Below are 21,953 nucleotides of genomic sequence, written 5' to 3'. Positions count from 1 at the left end.
GCAATAGTGCAGTGCTGCGCGATTAACCAAACTAGGTCATGGTTAAAATAAAAAAAAAAGCTGCAGATACTGAACTATTTTGATTCCCAAGATGTTGACTCCAGGACTGTCACCCTTATCCTTTTATTTCTTACTTGGCGAGTCAATGCTGCATATGTATAGAAGCACCTAATAGCTGGGCAGGTTCCTTTAAAAGCTGCAAATCTGTGAAATATGAGACAGTCATTTTGGGTAAACATATACCTTGAAGAAAAGAGGCCCTGGGAGTGTGTAGCTTATTGTCCATCAGCCAGATTCTGAGAAATGATGCATTGGCACATTGGGTGTTTGCCATAGGTACAGTAAAGAGGTTCTGGGTAAGATCTGAAAGCTGCAACGAAAAGTAGCCCATGTGCTATATTATCTGCTACACACATCTTGGTTTGCATTGTTTTTCCACCTGCTTTATACAAGTTCTTACTGTTTATTCATTTATTATGGTTAGCAACCTTATCACTATGTTATTGAATTTATTATTCTCTACCAAAGTGAGAATAAAAGTCGCAGAACACCCAAACAATTATATGTTTTTATTTAAGTATTCAAGGCATTTTTTGTAAGAAGTCAGCAATGGCTTCCTAGTTGTTCCTTGCAGGTATAGGTGTCCTTTAAATTGACCCTATCCCTACAGGATGAGAATTATAAAAAAAAAAAAAAAAAAAAAAACAAGCAGCCTGATACACAAGACATTCAATTCCTAGCTTTCCAGTGGATGGTGAGTGAAAGCTGGTGCCTGACACTTCTGGGTGTGTTAAATGCCTGACCCCACCAGGCATTATAGTTCCTCCAGCCGACCCGAACATCACTCCAGCGCAGTGTTTCTCAACCTTTTTTCAGTCAAGGCACCCTTTAAAATTATGGACAATCTCAAGGCACCCCATTCTAAAATGTAAAAAATTATTCTAATAGTTGAACATAACATAGCAACATCCACACATGTAGGACACCCAACGTTAGGGGGGATTTATTCTCCCAAAGCAAATACACTTTTGCACCCTGGTACTGACTAATATTTCAATGTTCCTCTTGTCCCACAGCTAATGTGACCCCAGTGCTGATGGAGCGGGGCAAACAAGGATGCTGTGCAGGTGCCCGACGTCCTCCTTATCAATTAATGATGTCACTGGTTGTTAGGATGCCAGCAGCTGGCAGGTTGTAAAAGTGCGCAATGAAAACCCGTGGCTTTGTGTAACTAAAAGGCAGACTTCATCCACCTGCTGGCTTGTATACAATTTTTGGGCAGTTTTTAAGCATTGTGCCAAGGCACCCCTGAAAAAGCCTGAAGGCACCCTGGTTGAGAAAGGCTGCTCCAGAGATTCATGAAGTAATGTCCAACAGTAGCATTCACAGCGCCCAGCGGAGAACCAGGCACCCAACACACCTAGAAGTATCAGGTACCCTGTAGATAACCCAGAGTGCAGAATTTTCATTCACAACCCAGCAGAAAATAAAGACAAACTTTTTTTTTTAACAGGCTGTTTTTTTTTGTTTGTTTTTTAGTTTTCACTTTAAAGATGAGCTATACTGAGAGAAAATATGGGGCCGCAATCGCTGTATAAATGTCAATTGCCTAGCTGACTGCTGCAAAAGTACATTCAGAATCCGTAACCCAAGAAGCAGGCAGATCAGGAACATCACCATGAAGTGAGAGCTCTGATCTGCTTGTTCCAGGTCAGTGATTTAGAAAACATCAAAGCCACTGGATCAGCATGAAAACCCAGAAACTAGTATTTTTCAGAACAGGGGGTCAGCAATGGTAGCTCTGCGTGTTTGGATAACAAGCTTTCTGTAAGTATAATGGCAATACAGCGAGTATCAGAAAGACGTGTGTATGTCTATATCTCACAATTCACAGGAATCAGGCCCATTGGATTCTCCTACTGATCCACAACAGTCCTGTATTACTACATCATTTCCTCCGCCAGTTAGAATAAAATATATCAATATTGATTATGAATCAAGGCAAATAATTACAAACTGGAAATTCCTACTTCCGCACTCTATACCTCATGTCTCCATATAACAGTGTTCAGTCATGTTCCTGAGGATCTGGTTGAAGGTAGTTACAATGAGTGGCTGGTCTTATCTTTGGGTTCCTATAAAACAGGTTCTCATGTTGATAAGTGAACCAGTAAAATGCTTTCTCCCCGAATAAAAACCTGTTTTATGTGGCGCTTATACACCTTCTGATAATCAATCTTCTCTTTTGGATGTCTAGTCCTCAGTTTGGATTTATCATCGAAGATTCCCGATTGTCCTTGATCCTGAACAGTGGTGTGCCTACCTAGGGCTTGGGTGGATCTCCTAGGATCTTGGGCAGAAGTTCTCCTGTCTGTACTCTGCCCATGTGAAGCTTTGTGATGTGGAAGGGGAATTCCAGGTGTCTTTTCTACAGCACTTTTTGTTTCTGTAGAGGATTGTAACTCAGACTCCTGCAGCTTAAGCCTGTCAAACAACTGCAAGACAAGTTGTAAGTAAATTACAGATAAGTAAATGCAAGTCATAAGTTGCCATAAAAACAATATATAGTATCTGGATGGATAGCTAGCGAGTATAGGACAAAATGCAGGCATGAAAAAAGTAAACATTTTTGGATGCAGCACTCCCATAGCACAGCTGAGGCTTGGCACATTTTCAGGCAGTTCAAGAGCAGTTCATTTAAGTGATTTGGCAACCAATCGTGAGCCACAATGAACTATGGGGTTTTACTGCCCCCCTTCCCCCAAACCACAACTGTACAGGAGCCCTTACTGTCCTGAGCCCCATAAAAGACTGCTTTCACACTGAATGCACCTGCAGCTTTCCTGTGGGTTAGCAGCACTGAGCCATAGACTTCTTTTACATCTTGCAGATGTGATGACAGTTCTGAAAGCGCACCAAAACTCCTACATTCAGAAGTTATGGTGCGCTTTCAGAAATCGAACGAAACCCGCAGGGTATAATGGAAGTCTGTGGCTTAGTGCAGCTAACCCGCAGAAAAACCGCAGGTGCACTGTGCTACATCTGTAGATCAGTGTGAAAGCAGCCTAATAACCCCCTTTTTTATATATATATATATATATATATATATATATATATATAAATAAGTGCTAATATGACCATTGCAAAAGTGCAGTGTATGTAATGTTCAGTACACGGACCTTCTTTTCATCTTCCAGCTTCTGCTAGCATCATTCTCCAAGCTGCTAGAAAGGTCCCAGGCAAAGTGCGCTTGGTATCACTCTGCCTGGAACAGGAGCCGGTGCCACAGAAGAAACATCGAATTCTGTGACTGCTCCCTGACAGCCCCCTGCTTACTCCACTGCTGATGCCAACTCCATGCACTCTGATATCTGGGTCGGCAATCCCAGAGCATCGGCATGCACTTCCCTGGTTTGAGGTCAAGGGCCACATCAGAGGGCTGTGGCCCTTGGACCACTGGTTGAGCAACCCTGATTTATACAAATTCACTAGCAATTGTGCAATACCAGGAGAAATGGAGCCCTTTAACTGTCCACTCCATATGTACTGCTGTCCATTCAGTCCTCAGATTTACACAGCCCACTACCACCCACTAGCAAAGCTACTGTGGCATCCTTTACAGTTAATATGTATGTCAGGACAAAATAAAACATTGTACATCTTTGCAGTATATGCTCATTTCCCCCATGTTTTATTCATTTAACCCCTTGGCACCAGCGCCTCCTGGCCCTTTAAGGGGTTTCTGATGCCGGGAGGTAGGGCAGGGTTTAGGCTGTCACAGCGGTCACATGACTGAACCCGATCGCAAGTAACGATCAGGAGATTTCTGTTAGGAGTCGGTAACTGCACCAATGAACAACTTACAATAAAACAAATGTGTTCTGGTAAAAGTCAATTCATAGATAGATGCTTGTAGTGCCGTTCACTTTGAATGGCACCCCAAAATGATAGTGCACCTCAATTCATGTGCATTTCATTACACCACAATGCACACATGGGAACCACCTGTGTGCTGAGGTGCACCATGTTAAAAAAGGAGAAGGATCTCAAGTGTGAAATTGGCCTAACCCTTATGGCAGCAGCAGAAGAAGACTTGGGCTGGCCATACATTATACAATTTTCTTTGGCTTAGATTTACCAAAAACCATATAATATGAGGTCAAACCTAACAACACTTTCAATTGTATCCAATTAGGCAGGCTCTTGCATTACATAGTTGAAGGTAAATCTAAAGGAAATTGGGTAGAAATTGTACAGAAAATTGTATAGTGTATGGCCAGCCTTAGTCTGCATTTTTTGAAACTTTTAATTTTCACTGTCATATGGGAACTGATAAGTTTGATTTCATTCATGGGGCCTCATTGTAGAGATTTATGTTTTTTTGGGGTCCATTATGGGATCAGAGGACCATGAGGTGTTCTTTTTACCTTCAGTGTGGAACAAGTTAACTTTATACAGACATCACAGATTTAAATAGATGCCTGATGCCTCCTCTCTGTGCTGCATGTGGAGGTTGGGGACAAATAGTCCCCTGCCTCCATTCACCCAGGTTACTGCCAAAATACTGAAAAACCTGGAAGTGTTCAAGAGTGCAAACTTCTGGTTTTAACTGCCACAAAGGAGATCAATGAATTCACTAATCTCCTCCACTTGGTCATCCAACTCTGCTCTCTAAGGCTGCATTCACAATTTTTAGCTTGAGCTCGAAGATCCAAAAACGCTCAAACTTAAAAAAGCAATTGTTCTCTATGGTGCCTATTTGCGTGATCAGGAGTGAACAGGCACCATAGAGAGCAATTGATTTTTTTGGAGCTTCAAGCTGCAAATCACTCAAGTGTGATTGCAGCCTTAGGGCTGGGAGAAGCAGCAGAGCGGACACCAGCAGCAGGATTGCAGCGAGCAGCATGTCTGCCAATCAAAGCAGGGGATGCAGCCACAGCATGTACCGCTGGAAAGGTAAGGTGGTCAGGCTCTGTGCAATTCTACCACCAGTTATGAAGGGCATTTGTATGGGCAGTCAGGCTCCAGGAAACCTGTACATTCTTGGTTATTCATGTATTTGAGAAATTCAGGTTGTGAAAATGCAGCCATCATAGCAAAAACTAACTGATGAGGTCATCCCATGCACTCTCCTCCTATCAGGTTGTCCCTTGTTAATGCAGCTGAATACAGCACACCTGATTTGCTGTCAGTCCAGCTCCTCCCTCTCCCAATCTGAGTGCTGCTCTTTAGGGGACTGCAAGAGGCCAATACCAAGTGAAATTCAGGTATTCACACTAGTTGTATTCAGTAAATACATTTCATGAATGCATAGCTACATACATTTGTGACTTTCCATCTGCCTGGATCTGAGATTTAAAGCATGCAGTACAGTGACGTCACCTTTCTTGCAATTTGTTTGCTTCCTCCAGCCCCATAACTGAAGGTCTGTACCTCCATATGGACCTAGGGCTGAGATGTAAACAATGTAAAAATCTCTACATTGCACCAATAATGCACTGACTGGTTGAAATATCTCTGCAGGCTTCAATTCAAAAATGCAATAAATGCACTTTCTGTATTAAATTAAAGGCTTACGGTTTTGTACCTTCATGCATTCTATTCATGAAGGCAAATAACCTCCTGTGTGCTGCTCCCCCCACAGACCACCCTAATACTCACCTGAGCATTCTCTCGATCCAGCAATGTGCACAGGAGCCTCGGCTTTCCTGGGTCTCTCTCTCCTCATTGGCTGAAACACAGCAGCGGGAGCCATTGGCTCCCACTGCTGTCAATCACAGCCAATGAGCCAAAGGAGAGAGCGGGGGTCAGGGCTGAGCCACGGCTCTATGTGTCTTTTGGACGCATAGAGTGGGGATTGGGAGCAAGCAAGCACCAGTGCCCCCATAGCATGCGGCTTGCTATTGGGGGTACTGGTCATGGGGAGGAGCACCGGCGTGGGACCTGAAAAGAAGAGGATCAAGGCTGCTCTGTGCAAAACCACTGCACATAATAGTTTTTTTTTTAATTTTTTAAATGAACTTTTAATAGCACTGTAATGTGCATTTATTTCATTTTGGCAAAAGGTGGACTATGCCTTTAACAGCTTTTGAACCGCTAGTGTAAAAGCAACAGAAACACTTGCAGAATATTACAGCAGATAGATGGATAGGTTACCCGTGTCAGCGTCAACTGGGGCTCATTGTAGAAAGCTTTCCCAAGGACAGGCTTCCTATATGTCTCATCTACATCGACCATGGCCTGAAAGAGAAACAATAAGTTAGCATATCTAAAATAAATTCAAAACCATGAAGTTTTTAAAATAGGTGTTTTTATTTTTGCTCCTCCACTGGGAATATTGTCACGGAAAGGCTGACTTAAAGTGTTACTAAACCCACAACAGTAAAATCAGTCTGAATATGTAGTAAAGCAGATGACACCAAGCTGTGCAGTGGAATAACGTCCTTACAGGATGTCTCCAACTTACAAGCCAACCTCAATGCTCTGTATAATTGGGCAACTATGTGACAAATGAGGTTTAATGTTGATAGATGTAAGGTTCTGCACTTGGGGGCTAAGAATATACATGCATCATACATACTAGGGGGAGTACAACTGGGGGAATCAATGGTGGTGAAGGATCTGGGAGTTCTGGTAGATCACAAGCTTAATAATGGCATGCAATGCCAAGCTGCGGTTTCTAAAGTGAGCAAAATCCTCTCTTGTATTAAAAGAGGTATAGACTCCAGAGAGAGAGATATCATTTTACCCCGGTACAAATCATTAGTAAGACCTCATCTGGAATATGCAGCTCAATTTTGGGCACCAATTCACAAAAAGAACATTGGGGAACTGGAGAAAGTACAGAGAAGGGCAACCAAACTGATAAGAGGCATGGAGGAGCTCAGCTATGAGGAAAGATTAGAGGAACTGAATTTATTCTCTCTTGAGAAGAGGAGATTAAGGGGGGATATGATCAACATGTATAAATACATCAGTGGTTCATATAGTGAATTCGGTGTAGAGCTATTCACCCTGAAGTCATCACAGAGGACAAGGGGGCACTCTTTACATCTGGAGGAAAGAGATTTAATCTCCAAATATGGAAAGGTTTCTTCACAGTGAGAGCTGTGAAAATGTGGAATAGACTCCCTCAAGAGTTGGTTCTGGCCAGCTCAGTGGATTGATTCAAAAAAGGCCTGGATTGTTTCTTGGATACACAGAATATAACTGGATACTAACATTTATAGGTAAGGTTGATCCAGGGAATATCCGACTGCCTCTCGGGGGATAAGGAAGGATTTTTTTTCCCAGCAGGAGCAAATTGGGTTATTCTTTGCTGGGTTTTTTTTTGCCTTCCTCTGGATCAACTGTGGGTATAGGATTATAACTTTTTTTTTTGTGGTTGAACTGGATGGACTTTTGTCTTTTTTTAGCCAGACTAACTATGTAACTATGTAAAGCATGCTTGTTATACTCACTGTGGAACCGAAGGAGTTAACCCTCCACATTGTGTAAAAAGGATGTCTGATCCTGTCTGTTCTGATCCTCCCCTTCTTCTACTGTCCACAATCCATCTGCTGATAGAACAGAGCCTTGGGAGCAAGCTGCAAATGCTCAGTTTGGTGTGCATTGCTAGAGTTTTTGTTTTCTTAGGAGAGTGCATGTGATCAGCACAGGGCCAATCAGCACTGCCCAGACAGAGGGTCAAGGGTTATGCAGCCTCATTAGGTAAGAAAGAAAAACTCTTCCAACATCTTTAACCAGTGCTCTGCTGGACACTAATAGTAGACACAAGACTGCTTTAACTGCTGATGAGAAAAGGTATTAGCAGTTTATATTTACTAAAATAATTGCACTTCCATGTTGTGTGTACTGTGGGAGACCTGATAGAGTGAATACAGGGTTCGGGGTTTAGCAACACTTTAAATTTACACTTAGCTTAAAAAATCTTTGTATAGCAATTTTTTGTTTGTTTTGCATAAAATAAAGGATTAGAATGCTTGTCAAATTTTTATTGCTATCTGTGTAACCCTATGTGACCCAGCTCAGTGTAGAATCCTGGCATCTACTGGGAGCAAGAATGAATGAACACCTATGCACGTGCACAGGAGTTGTGTCATTCCGTCCAGACCAGTCAAGATGACAAAAGACCCTGAACCCAGAAGGAGCCAGGAAGAAGATGTCGGCACCAGCAAGGGAACTTGCAGACATCACATTACTGGAGGGGAGTATAGTCCAATTTAAAGTCTTCATTGAGCAGCTGACCATTGAGTGTCACACAACTGACCCTCCCCTGGACACAAGCCTGAAAATGTAGCCTCATGGAGTAAATTATTACCATGTTCCAAAATTTGTCAAATGCAACAACAAATCCAGAGCAAACACCACGCAGTCCCTTAAAGGTACGGATATGAACGTTGACCTTCAACCGTTCCTGCACACAGCGATACAGCACTCCCAAAGGACCGCCTTCATTCACTGAAATACAAAAGGTATACCAGTATTATAAATGAGTCTGCATTGAGGTTAGTAATTACAGGTAGGGTGATAACAGCACAAAAGGGTATTTATTTTATGAAGATAAATGACTTGTATAAGCTGCCCTGTAGTCACTATGCATTGTGATGTATACATTCCATATCATTTTCAGCACATTTTCTTTTTTCTCTTTTTAATTGTATATTGGCCTGCATCACCAGGAGACCTAGAAACCTCACCATGTTCAACCTAGTTTCATGGAGGCTGATTTAAAAACAAAACATGGACTGGGGTACACTACAAGCCTCATGTGTGAGTGAACATGGACCATCACAATCCAGGACCCTATTTAGCTGATCATAACCTAATGATCAAAGCCACACTCCTAGTAACTGAGAAAATGATCCCTTGCAGCAGGGCTGTGCCTGCACTGCAAGGGTTGCTTCCTCATTTTGGTCTAGGGGGAAAAAAAACATTTACTTACCCAATCGTGCACTCCTTCCTGCAGCTAGACTGGTCCCCACAGCTTCTCTTTCATGTTCCAGCGGTCTAGAGTCCTGACATCATCAAGACTAAAGCAGGGTCTAAAGCCGTGCATTAAACATGATGAGGCCAAGGAACAGTCCACCACTGAGGCGTGGGTGAGGGCCATCTGCTGGGATCAGGTACATGCAGTACCTCTCCCCTAAGCCCCAACCCTTGCAGTGCAGACGCATCCCCACTACAAGGGATCATTTTACATTTTCCCAGAGCTGAACTTCTGTCAATCTTGTGCAATTTTACAGGTTCCTACCCTGAACTGAACAGTTTCCTCTGATTTCACTGCACACTACGAGCTTCTCACAATATGCATTAGAAGCTTCAGTAATCAGATGGAGCCCACCTTATTTCCAGGCCGGGAGATGTCCAGCATCATCTAGCCCCTTCCTTCCCAGCCTAGCTGCCCTTGGCATACCCCTTTTGTTCACTGGATTTAAAGTGGTTCTAAAGCCTAAAGGTTTTTACCTTTAAGCATTCTATGCATTAAGGTATAAAACCTTCTATGTAGAATCCCCCCCCCCCCGAATTCTTACCTGAGCCCTATCCGGTCCAGTGATGTGTACGAGAGCAGCAGCTCTTGCCTCCATCTCCCTCCTCACTAGGAAGATTGATAGCAGCCAGAGCCATTGGCTCCTACTGCTGTCAATCAAATGCTGTGAGAAGGGGGGTGGGGCTTGAGCCACCCACTCTGTGTTAATAGATGCAGAAAGAGTAGCTTGGGAGCAAGCCCACACAGGTGCCCCCATGGAAAGCTTGCAGAAGAGAAGGAACCTGGTGTGCTGGTGGGGGACCCCAGAAGAGGTGGATCGGGGCTGCTCTGTGCAAAACCATTACATAGAGCAGGTATATACACCATGTTTGCTATTTTAATTTTAAAAAAAATTAAGGTTTTATGTTACTTCAATCATGGAGGCTCAGAATCACATGTGGGCATTACTGTGGGTGCTCTTCATGCAAATGCAGTCTGCTCAGAATGCCATTCCTTCAGACTGATATCCACCCTTCAAGTCATTTTGATATGTGCATGGAGGTACGCCAAGAGCCAGCTTCCAGCTTAGGGATTTTAATAGGAGTACTGAGCCAGGGTGATGTGATGTTTTCAGGTATCTATTTTCAGCACCCCGCCAGCCCCTCCCACCAGCCTGCATTACATAGAGAAGCGCAGAAGCCCAGTGGTGACCTCTCTGGATCTAAAATAAAGTATATACTCAAATGAAAAAGGTTTCATTTAAAATGATCATTAGCATGTTGATGAGTAAAGAAGGAACCATGAGGAAAGAAGGACCCATGGATACCAACATATAAACAGATTTACAGCAGCTATAATGGCTTTCAGACTGCCTGACCCGGATTCCAGGTATAGGGTATGCACATGTGGACCCCCCCACCGACACCTGCTTTGATTGTACACAGTGGGAGTCTGTCAGCAAGACCCCGGACAGTGATTCATGGCCGGGACCTGCTGGTCGGCTGTGTGCAATCACAGCCCCGAGTCCTGTGTTGACAATCAACACAGGGCTCTGTACAGAGGGAACAATCTCTCGGTTTCTAATCCCTATAAAACATTAATGAAACACAAAAAAAATCTAGTAGTAAAATCAGCACACTGTACACACATCAGGAGCGACCCTAGGGTTGGTGTCACCCGGTGTGGTACCACTTGGTGTCACCCTCTCCGACGATCCCCACAGGATGGATTGGATCTGCAGATTGAGCATAATGGACCGGACTCTGATCCATTATGCTCCCCAATCCGCAGATCCGATCCATCCTGCGGGGATCGTTGGCTTTCTTTACAACTTACCTTTTGGTGGAGAGAGTCTGGTGTCACCCAGTGCGGCGGGCACCCCACGCACCTGCATCGGGACGCCACTGACACACATTACACATAATTAGGCACACATTTAACCCCTTGATCTCCCAAGAGGTTAACCCCTTCCCAGCCAGTGTCATTGGTACAGTGACAGTGTATAGTATTATCACTGTATTAATGTCACTGATGATGTCAGTGGCAGCTATTCAGTCACCCCCCCAGCATCAGTTAGTGTGGCCCCCGCACTATCGCAGTCCCATTAAGTTGCTTATCACTGCCATGAGTAGTATAAAAAAAAAATAAAAAATAAAAAATTCCAGTATATATACACACCATAGTTTGTCGACACTAACTTTCACACAAACTAATCAATATACACTTACTGGGGTTTCTTTTTTACCAAAGACGTAGCAGATTACATTTTGGATAATTTATGAATAAATTACATTTTTTTAATTTTTCATTGGATAGATTGGAATAGCAGAAAGTAAAAATTATTGGTTATTTTTAAAAATTTTCAACCATTTTTTCGTTTATATGGCAAAAAATTAAAAAAAAACCCAGTGGTGATCAAACACCAACAAAAGAAATCTCTATTTGTGTGAAAAAAATTATATGAATTTCGTTTGGGTACAGCGTTGCAGGACCGCGCAATTACCAGTTAAAGTAGCACAGTGCTAAATAGGAAAAAATGGCCTAGTCATGGGGGTGGGGGAGTAAGACCCTCCGGAGCTCAAGTGGTTAAGGCATAGAGTATAGTCCTAATTCCCTATGCACTTTGAACAGAATAATGCCGCTTTTACCGTATGCCTCCTTCTTTCAAATGAGCAAGGCAAACATGTTTTCCAAATAATAAAATGAGGAGAAATCCTACATTTTAGAGTTGTTCCAGAACAAGAGGTGAGGGGAAATCTTCCAATGGGAACACTTGTTCTGGGGACAACTCTCAAAGAAAATTCCCCTCACTTTGGGTGACTTCTCTTACCTCCTGTTGCACTTCTGCAACAGAAGTGAAGGGAAATGTCCCCAGTGTTAGAAAGATAGCAAAAAATAACCAGGTAGGGGATTTAACTTTCAACCCTTCCCTACGCTATCCAAAACCTAAACAACAGCAACAACAAAAAATGTAAAACATTTGGCTAGCCATACATTTTAATAATAACTGCACACTTGATGTGGTGTTATTCCTACGGTGAATGAATGCCACCAAAGAGCACAACGTATGTCTCAGCACAGTGGTATGAATGGTCCCTGGTTGGCATTGCTCCCTTGCTGGTGGAAACACTGCCAAAAGTTGCTTGCCAGCAGTGACATGTTCCTGGTTTGGCTAGAGAAGGAGTCACGTCATATGAGAAGGAAAATGCATGGTCTTAGCCATCCTGCCATCTATGATTTCTGGCACTGCACACCATAAATCACTAGGGATAGTTTGTCATGATGATGTTTCAGGGCCGTATTGGACCCCTTCATCAAAGCAACCGTGTCTTTGGTGATGTATGTGTGCTGGTATAACTTAGAAATCTATACACACATACAGTTAGGTCCATATATATTTGGACACAGGCACAATTTTAGTTTTTTTCAGGTATTTACCAAAACATATTAAATCTATGGTTATATAATGGATATGGGCTGAAAGTGCACACTCTCAGGTTTAATTTGAGGGTATGTACATCCAAATTGGAGGAAGGGTTTAGGAAATACAGTTTCATGGCTGGGTTTGGGCTACTCCTTTGTTATTTGTTCATCAATTAAACAGGTAAAAGGTCTGGAGTCGATTCTAAGTGTGATATTTGCATTTAGAATCTATGGATGTGAACCTACATCATGCGTTCAATGGAGCTGTCCATGCAAGTGAAAGTTTGGTTTATAACATACCCCCTTCAGGACCAGGCCATTTTTGAAGTTTGGCGCTGTGCTACTTTAACTGGTGATTGTGCGGTCATGCAATGCTGTACAAAAACAAAATATATATAATTTTTTTCACAAAAATAGAGGTTTCTTTTGGTGACATTTGATTAGGGTTCAGTTGCAGTGATTGGCGCATACAGAATGTCGATAGATTATACATAATATTATACATAATATAAGAGAACACTGATGTGTTTCATATTAGAAAGAGAACCTGTCAGTACAGATATGCACCGATCAGCCACAGCTTTATGACCACTGACAGGTTAAGTCAAGAACATTGATTATCTTGTTTCAATGGCATCCGAAAGTTAGTAGGATATATGAGGTAGCAAGTGAACATGTTGTCCATGAAGTTGATGTGTTTAACCATTTCATGTCCGGACACTTTCACCCCCTTCCTGTCCAGGCCAATTTTCAGCTTTCAGCGCTGTCGCACTTTGAATGACAATTGCGCGGTCATGCAACACTGTACCCATATGAATTTTTTAGCATTTTTTTTGAGACAGATAACACTTTATTTCGGTGGTATTTATTCACCACTGGGATTTTTTTTTTTTTTGCTATATAAATGAAAAATGTCCAAAAATTTTGAAAAAAAAGTGTTTTTTATAAAGTTTTGCAAATAAATAATCTTGGCCAAAATATATTGTTATCTTTTTAGTAAAAAAAAAAAAAAAAATAACCCAAAATTAGTTTAACCAAAAATTATAATTAAAAAAAAAAAGGTTTACATTTTTATTTTATTTTTTTTAATTATTATTTATGTTTTTATTTTTTTACATACTGTCACCCTAGCAGTACAGTGTCACCATGGTGACACTGTACTACTTGTGGGGGGTGATGAAGATTTTTTTTTTTTTTTTTACACTGATTGCATTTACACCCATAAAGACTGTAAAAGCAATCATTTCTCCTTCTCTCTGGCTGCATTCTTGCAGCCATTGAGAAATACTGTGTGAGCTGTGATTGGTCACAGCTTGTCACATGGTAAAAGGCTGTTGTGAATAGCCTTGTACCATGTGATCTCTGTGATCATTCACAGATTTCACACGTTGTAAGCAGTAATGTCACAAGTGACATCTTGCTTACACCTATTCATGTGATCACTGATTGGCCAATCAGTGATCACATGATCGGGACCTCACACAGAGGTCCCGTACAGTGATCGGACACAGCGGGCACCAGATCGCGGTGCCGCACGCTCCCAGGGAGCGCGTACAATCCAAAATGGAGGGCGCCGTTTATAAACGGAAACCCGCCCCTGTACTGCCACCATCCGGCCGTTTATATACATGGGCCGGACGGGAAGTTGTTAAAGCAGAAAAAAATGAGCATTGCAGTTTTGTTGCACATGGGACTGTGCAGCTGCAGGCCAGTCAGGGTGCCCTTGCTGACTCTGTCCATAGCCAAAAGTACCTCCAATGGGCAAGTGAGCATCAGAACTGGACCACAGGGCAATGGAAGAAGGTGGTCTGGTCTGATGAATCACATTTTCTTTTATGTGGATGGCTTGGCATGGATGTTTCACTTACCTGGGAAGAGTTGGCACCAGAATGCGGTATGGGAAAAAAGGCAAATCGGTGGAGGCAGTGTGATGCTTTATGTAGTGTCTGCTGGTAAACCTTGGGTCCTGTCACTCATGTGGATGTTACATTGACACGTACCACCTACCTTGGTGAACAAGTACACCCCTTCATGGAAATGGTATTCCCTGATGGCCGTGGACTCTTTCAGCAGGATAATGTGCCCTGCCACACTGCAAAAATGGTTCAAGAATTGTTTGAGGAACACAGCGAGATTGAGGTGTTGACTTGGCCTCCAAATTTCCCAGATCAAACATCTGTGCTGAAAAAACAAGTCTGATCCATGGAGGACCCACCTCGCAACTTACAGGACTTAAAGCAGGGGTACTCAGCCTTTTGGAGAGCGAGGGCCACTTAAAGCGGAGCTCCACCCAAAAGCGGAAGTTCCGCTTTAAGGACTGCTCTCCCGCTCCCCATTAAGGATTGGCACCTTTGGGGGGGCGGAGTGGGTACCCGAATTTGACAGGTACCCACTCCCATTAGGGCCTAGGCGATCGGAGATGGAAGGTGTCCTCCCTCCCTTCCTTCCTGCAGTCTTTTGGGACACGTGACAGGTCCTAGAAGACTACAGGACCATTCATGAAGCACAGTGCTACTCTCACATGTGCAGTGGGTACCCGGCTGTGAAGCCGCAAGCTATCACAGCCGGGTGCCCACACTGAAGATGCCGGCCTCCTGGAATCCAGGACAGCCGGTGAAACGGGCTGCGGGGGACACACCACGAGGGACAGGTGAGTGGCTGTTTTTTAAAAGTCAGGAGCTACAGTTTTTGTAGCTGCTGACTTCTATTTTCTGACAGGGTGAGTGGAACTCCGCTTTAAGTGATTTAGTAACCGGTTGCAGGCCACAATGACATGAAATGCTTCAAATTTAAGAATTTTTTATTTTGAACAGCATAATGAACATTTATATCCTGCAACCCCTGAATGCTGGCGGGAGGGAGAGGAGGAGAGGCTGACTTTCAGCAGTTACAGGAGGAAAATGGAAAAAATTAATTCCTGTATATGCTGCCCCTGCCACCCCGCCTGTCCAAGTGTAACACAGAATGTGACAGGGGCTATCATTGTGACCCCTGGCGCTACATCAGTGATCAGTGGTTGAGGGGGGTGGTAAAAACCACCCGCCCCCCAAATCACAAACAAGCCATTACGGATCCAGGACCCCCCCCCCAGTATAAGGCTGCTTTTACACTGATGCCTGCAGTTTTCCCACACCTCGAATGCAGCACAGTGCAGGTGTGGCTTTCCTGCAAGTTAGCTGCTCTTTGCCATAGACTTCTATTATATCTTGCAGGTTTGGCGCACTTTTTGAAAGCACGCCAAAACTCCTGCATTTATTTTGAGGTCTGAGGGCCACTGGTTGGGCAACCCTGACTTAAAGGATCTGCTAGTGACAGCTTGGTACCAGATACCATTGAATACCTTCAGAGGTCTAGTGGACTTTCCTTTAGGGTGCACTGATACCGACAACGGTGTGGATAATGAGTACTTTCACGTGAAAATGCTCCCGATACCGGAAACCGATACCCTGTGGTGTGATTTGCATCAATATAAACTGCATCGCAAAGATTAGCATGCGATGTGAACAGGAATGTGATTCCTGTCCAAATCTCATGCAGTTTGGTTTCCCCACTGCTCTTGTGTGAGCCAAAGCTTGTCATAGCCCGAGTTCACACAGGATCGGGGCGGGAAACCTCCCTGCAGGCATCCCATGTTCCATATTTTCAGCGGGAGGAGAGGAGAGACGGTGGCACATGGACGGTGCTGACCAATCAGATGTCATCTAACCTCTGCTGTCATTGTTGCAAGGAGAGGAGAGAAAGCGGCTTCACAGGTCTGGAGATTTCAGATCCCCTCTGCTTTCTCTACTTTCCTTGGAAGGATGACAGCTCAGGCTCAAGGGCTTTTCATTAGTCAGCACTGTCACATGGATGGTGCTAACCAATCAGTTGTAGTCTAGTCTCTACTGTCATCGCTGCAAGGAGAGGAGAAAAAGCTGTGGAGATTTCAAACCCCCAGATCTGTGAAGCGGCTTTCTTTCCTCTCCTTGCAGCGATGACAGCAGGAGCTAGACATCTGATTGGTTAGCAACGCCCATGTGATGGTGCTGACCAATCAAAAGCCCTGGAGCTCGAACTGTCATTTGCAATCCCCACTGCTGGGAATATGGACCACCTGCTTCCATAGTATACATCTCCACAAGTCCACTCTCCGCTCTGGGAAACTTCCCTGCACCGCTCCTGTGTGAACTCGGGTTAGGCCAAGCCTGAGTTCATGTGAAGGAGTGGGCAAACGCATTCCTGTTCAAATCGCATGCTATTCTTTGCAGTGCAATTTGCATCCATACATTTTGTATAGACAGAAATCGCACCGCAAAGTATCGGTATCAGCGAGTACATGACCGGAAGTATCGGCGAGTACATGACCGGAAGTATCGATATAGGAGAGTACATGACCGGAAGTATCGGTATCGGCGAGTACATGACCGGAAGTATCGGTATCAGCGAGTACATGACCGGAAGTATCGGTATAGGAGAGTACATGACCGGAAGTATCGATATAGGAGAGTACATGACCGGAAGTATCGGTATCAGCGAGTACATGACCGGAAGTATCGATATAGGAGAGAACATGACCGGAAGTATCGATATAGGAGAGTACATGACCGGAAGTATCGGTATCGGCGAGTACATGACCGGAAGTATCGGTATCGGCGAGTACATGACCGGAAGTATCGGCGAGTACATGACCGTAAGTATCGGTAAGTACATGACCGGAAGTATCGGTATCGGCGAGTACATGACCGGAAGTATCGGTATCGGCGAGTACATGACCGGAAGTATCGGCGAGTACATGACCGTAAGTATCGGTATCGGCAAGTACATGACTGAAAGTATCGGTATCAGCGAGTACATGACCGTAAGTATCGGTAAGTACATGACCGGAAGTATCGGCGAGTACATGACCGGAAGTATCGGTGAGCACATGACCGGAAGAATCGGTATCGGCGAGCACATGACCGGAAGTATCGGTATCGGCGAGCACATGACCGGAAGAATCGGTGAGCACATGACCGGAAGAATCGGTGAGCACATGACCGGAAGAATCGGTGAGCACATGACCGGAAGAATCGGTGAGCACATGACCGGAAGAATCGGCGAGCACATGACCGGAAGTATCGGTAGTCGTACTCGCCGATAAAAAATGTTATGGCTGCATCCCTGGTGTCCATGCCTCCATGGTCCAGGGCAGTTCTGGCAGCAAAAACGGGTCCTACTGGACATTAAGAGGGTGGAGGGAAAGTAGTGGCTGATCGGTGGAAGAACTCCTACTGAACTTTTGTTTTTAGAGGGTCTGGTACAAAGCCTGCCGCGGCCTTCCTCCATAGAGGTCAGCTAACCTGGAACAAGCATGCGGACATCAATGACTACATGCTTCTTCCTGGTCAGAGGTCATCAGGCTGTGAAGACAAGGATCAGGATGGCAGCCCTGGAAGTCGGCCATGCAGAGTCTGCCATAACCAGTGTAGTGTTGTGTCCCTCCACCTGCACAGGAGGCGCTGCTGAGCCTTGTACTCCCTCCCCCCCTCCCCCATGGCGGCACTCACATGGCATGCGGGTGAGCACGTTCTTGGGGGTCTTCTTCCTCCTCCTGGGTGGTCTCTTCCCCTCCTCCTCCGGCTTTGTCACCATCAGCTTCTTCAGCCTCTCCACCCTCTCGGGGTCCGGTGCCGGTTTCCTCCCCTTTTTGGCTTTTTTCGGCCCCTCCGCCCGTCCCCGGGCCCGGCCACCTCCCCGCAGGAAGCTCTCATACTCGGCCAGGTTGTTGAAGCACCGGACATTGGGGAAGGGGAGAGGGGTGCGGGGGGAGTACAGGGCTATCAGGGGGTCGAAGGACTCCGAGCTGACATCCAGACAGCTGTCTGGCGCCTCGTCTTCATCCCCGGTCACCGGATCACCAGAGACCCCGGCCTGGGCCTGACCCACCGGAGCTTCCCGCGCCATGTGTGCAGTACCGCAAAGCGGACACTAGATGGCAGCATCACATCGCATAGCCATTACACTGTTGCAGCCTCTACTGGCTTATGAAGGAGAAGTTTTCTGACAGAGACATAGAGGGCGCTAGTGTTCACTACCCATGCCGGACATAATGGCTGTCATGCTGCTTCTGTTCATTCATCATAGAAATACTAGCTGCCTGGCTACCATGCTGCTTCTGTTCCTGCATCTTTATAGAAATACTAGCTGCCTGGCTACCATGCTGCCTCTGTTCCTGCATCTTTACAGAAATACTAGCTGCCTGGCTACCATGCTGCCTCTGTTCCTGCATCTTTATAGAAATACTAGCTGCCTGGCGGTCACTTTGCATCTCTTCCTTCCCCATTTTAGAAATACTAGATAACTGGCTGTCATGCTGCTTCTGTTACCTACTCCTTCTGGAATTACTAACTGCCTGGCTGTTAGGCTGCTTCTGTTCACTATTTATGGAAATACTAACTGCCTGGCTGTTAGGCTGCTTCTGTTCACTATTTATGGAAATACTAACTGCCTGGCTGTTAGGCTGCTTATGTTCACTATTTATGGAAATACTAACTGCCTGGCTGTTTTGCTGCTTCTGTTCACTATTTATGGAAATACTAACTGCCTGGCTATCATGCTGCTTCTGTCCCCTGTTCAATATAGAAATACTAACTGCCTGGCTATCATTTTGGGTCTGTTCCTTGCTCATTATGGAAATATTAACTGCCTGGCTGCATGCTGCTTCTGTTCCCTACACATTATAGAAATACTACCTGGCTGTCATGCTGCTTCTGTTAACTACTCACGATAGAAATACTGTCTGCCTGGCTGTCATGCTGCTTCTGTTAGCTACTCCTGGAAATACTAACTGCCTGGCTATTAGGCTGCTTCTGTTCACTACTCCTGGAAACACTAGCTGTTTGGCTGTCATGTTGCTTCTGTTCACTACTGGAAATACTAGCTGCCTGGCTGCTATGCTTCTGTTCACTACTCATGATAGAAATACTAGCTGCCTGGCTGCTATACTTATGTTCACTACTCATGATAGAAATACTAGCTGCCCAGCTGTCATGCCACTTGTGTTCACTACTCATTCTAGAATTGCTTGCTGTCTTGCTGCTTCTGTTTACTCTTCAGTCTGGAAATACTAGTTGCCTGACTGTCATGTTGCTTGTGTTTACTACTCATTGAGGAAATGCTGACTGTCACGTTGACCCTCTGGATTCGGTACTCTGAGTCACTTATCCAGAATATATATGTTAATCAAGGACTTCTTCCTTTCATGCATACTTGCTCCAGTCAGTTAGTTTTCTCTATGACTACCCGCTCCTAATTCAGGCAAGCATTTCCGCCAGTTTTGGTAACATTACCAGCATTGGCAGCACATTCAGGCAGTGCTAACCACTGGCCCTTTACCTTTGTTGCATCCACTTTCTGGTTCCCCTGAAGGGACTAGTGGCATAGCCCTGGCCGCACAGATTCCCCAGTGGAAGGCAGCGTCACTAGTGCTTTCAGGAAGACCCCGTACTGAAGCTGTAAGATCTCTTTGAGATTTCACAGTAGTCTGATACAGCGCGTGCACAATATGGAACGCATGATGTCATGCACTTTATCTCACACATGCCATAAAGCATTAAACTCGCTTGCTAGTGAAAAAAAAACCTTCTTTCTTGAGATCTCACAAGAAAGTTTTTAAAAAAAAAAAGCTAACAGATGAGTATAATGTCGTATGACACCTGCGTGAAATGAGACTGCGCACAGTAATGGGTGGATTCGAAAGCTGCCATTGGACTGATTAATGGTTATGGATCCACCCACTGCTGGAAGCTGTCAATGTAACATAAAGCAGACCTAGTGGGGAACTAGTCTCAGTTCCTTATCAAGCTCTGCCCACCGCTAGGAAAAAACTCCTTGACCATGTGCTTGTCAGTATGATGGGTGCAGTGGATGAGGAAGGGAAGGAAGGGTGTTGCGCCCCGATGGGATTCTAAAAGGGGGTCTACAACACCATTATGAGTTCCCTAGATAGTATGAATGTGCCCTAATTCTTATAGGTGGGTCCAGCCGCACCTGAAGTGTCTGCGCACCCTTTAATGGGGACCCGCCTGTAGCAAACTTGCTCATCAGAGTTGGACGCGGAGTTCCCCTTTTTCTATTCCTCAGCCCTCATTCCCTACCCCCCTCCCTTCCTGAGAGGCAAACGTTATCTCCTGAGTGACAGATGGTGGGGAGGTCAACACAGGCTAGGCATTCCTAGTTTGGTGCCAGTCGTCTGTGTAAGTGTAACCTTTTTCACCCATCATAAAAACAGATAATGCAGTTCTCCCTGGACTTGAAAGTTAATTGAACATTCCTCAAGTGAGGCTTTCCCCAGATGTTTCATGTCATGGATTATGACAGATGTGGGTTCTAACTCAGAGTTCTCCTGACCCCTCCCAACACAGCGTAGCAAGAGCATCCCCCCTTTCAGAGGGATTTTTAAAAAAGAGACAGGCTAGCAAGACTGCGATTAGAGCTTAACACACATCTCCTGAGTGTAACATCATAACAGAGGAGATCAAAGACCCTTCCTGCTCTGCACTTGGATCTGCTTACAAACCAAGGCATATTGGCGAGTAACTTAACTCTTTAATTTCCTTCCTATTATCTCTTTGCTGTACCTTTATTTGCATATATCTATATAGTTACTTTTTCTTTGTAAATATTTTATTGCACCTGTTTGACTCTTTTAGTAATAAATCCTTCTTTCTGAAAGTGTTAAACTGTTTCTAAGCGCTTACTTGCAATTCACGAACTCCTGCCTTTGAAGAGACGCTACTGTGTTTGTTTAATCCTCTGCCCAATCGGCCTGCGGTGACCGTATTGGACAGGTGACTTTTCAATCATTATAGTGTATATTTGATAACGGGAGTTTCCCAGTCTCCGACAAAAGTGGTGGTGGCAGTAGAGGGTTAGTTGCGTAATTAACCCGACCCAGTAACAAGCGCAGTCAGGCTGCAGGCACCGATTGTAGCCCATTAGCTGGACAATCGCTGTGCAGGGTGCAGCTGGGTGTGGCCTTGTTACGCGCGTCACACTGCGGTTTTAGATCGGCCGGTCCTTTGGTCATGAGTTTGGTGAGAAGGTCTGGGGTCTGACGCCGCGGGCGTGACGTATTACTGTTAGTCGCGGTCGTGCGATTGTCGCATGTTGTTGGCGGTGACCGTGCGATCCGTGACACCGCCTAATACACAGAGCTGACTCAGGCCTACCACCCTAGCCATACTGTCAGCAGCCCCCTTCAAAAATTTCCCTTTCTGTCACCATGTGCACATATAGTATGTCCGAGACATGGAGTGCCCTGAAAATACACCATACTCCTGGTCACCCGTAGCAATGGCTCTCCCCTGGCGATAGTCCCAACGTCTTTTACGTGGTTCAATGATGGAGCTCATTCTCCCTTTTGCACTACCTGCCCCTAGCCTGACCACATTTGCACAGAGTTCATCAGCTTAAGCTCCAGAAGGTTTCACCGCTTTCATGATCAGGTCATTTTTTGCTGTTCAACACTGCGTTACTTTAAATGGCAGTTGCTCGGTCCTGCAACATTGTATGCAAATTAAATGTATATAATGTTTTCACACAA

General features: G+C 44.8%; 1 protein-coding gene across 1 annotated transcript; it reads right to left on the bottom strand.

Annotated features, from left to right (window-relative positions):
* Positions 1–554: 554 nt before the first annotated feature.
* On the bottom strand, positions 555–18,342 carry LSM11 (LSM11, U7 small nuclear RNA associated). The gene is made up of 4 exons (XM_089682852.1): positions 17,917–18,342; positions 8,321–8,460; positions 6,157–6,240; positions 555–2,495 (listed from the first exon to the last, which is right to left on the bottom strand). The coding sequence occupies exons 1-4, from the start codon at positions 18,311–18,313 to the stop codon at positions 2,151–2,153; spliced, it is 966 nt and encodes a 321-aa protein (XP_089538978.1). The 5' UTR covers positions 18,314–18,342; the 3' UTR covers positions 555–2,150.
* Between the last annotated feature and the right edge of the window lie 3,611 nt (positions 18,343–21,953).

The sequence above is a fragment of the Staurois parvus genome, unplaced genomic scaffold (assembly GCF_062004578.1).
Source record: "Staurois parvus isolate SC_StPar_1 unplaced genomic scaffold, SC_StPar_1.0 ptg000298l, whole genome shotgun sequence".
NCBI classification, from domain to species: Eukaryota; Metazoa; Chordata; class Amphibia; order Anura; family Ranidae; genus Staurois; species Staurois parvus.
This window is presented reverse-complemented; position numbering and strand designations above follow the sequence as displayed.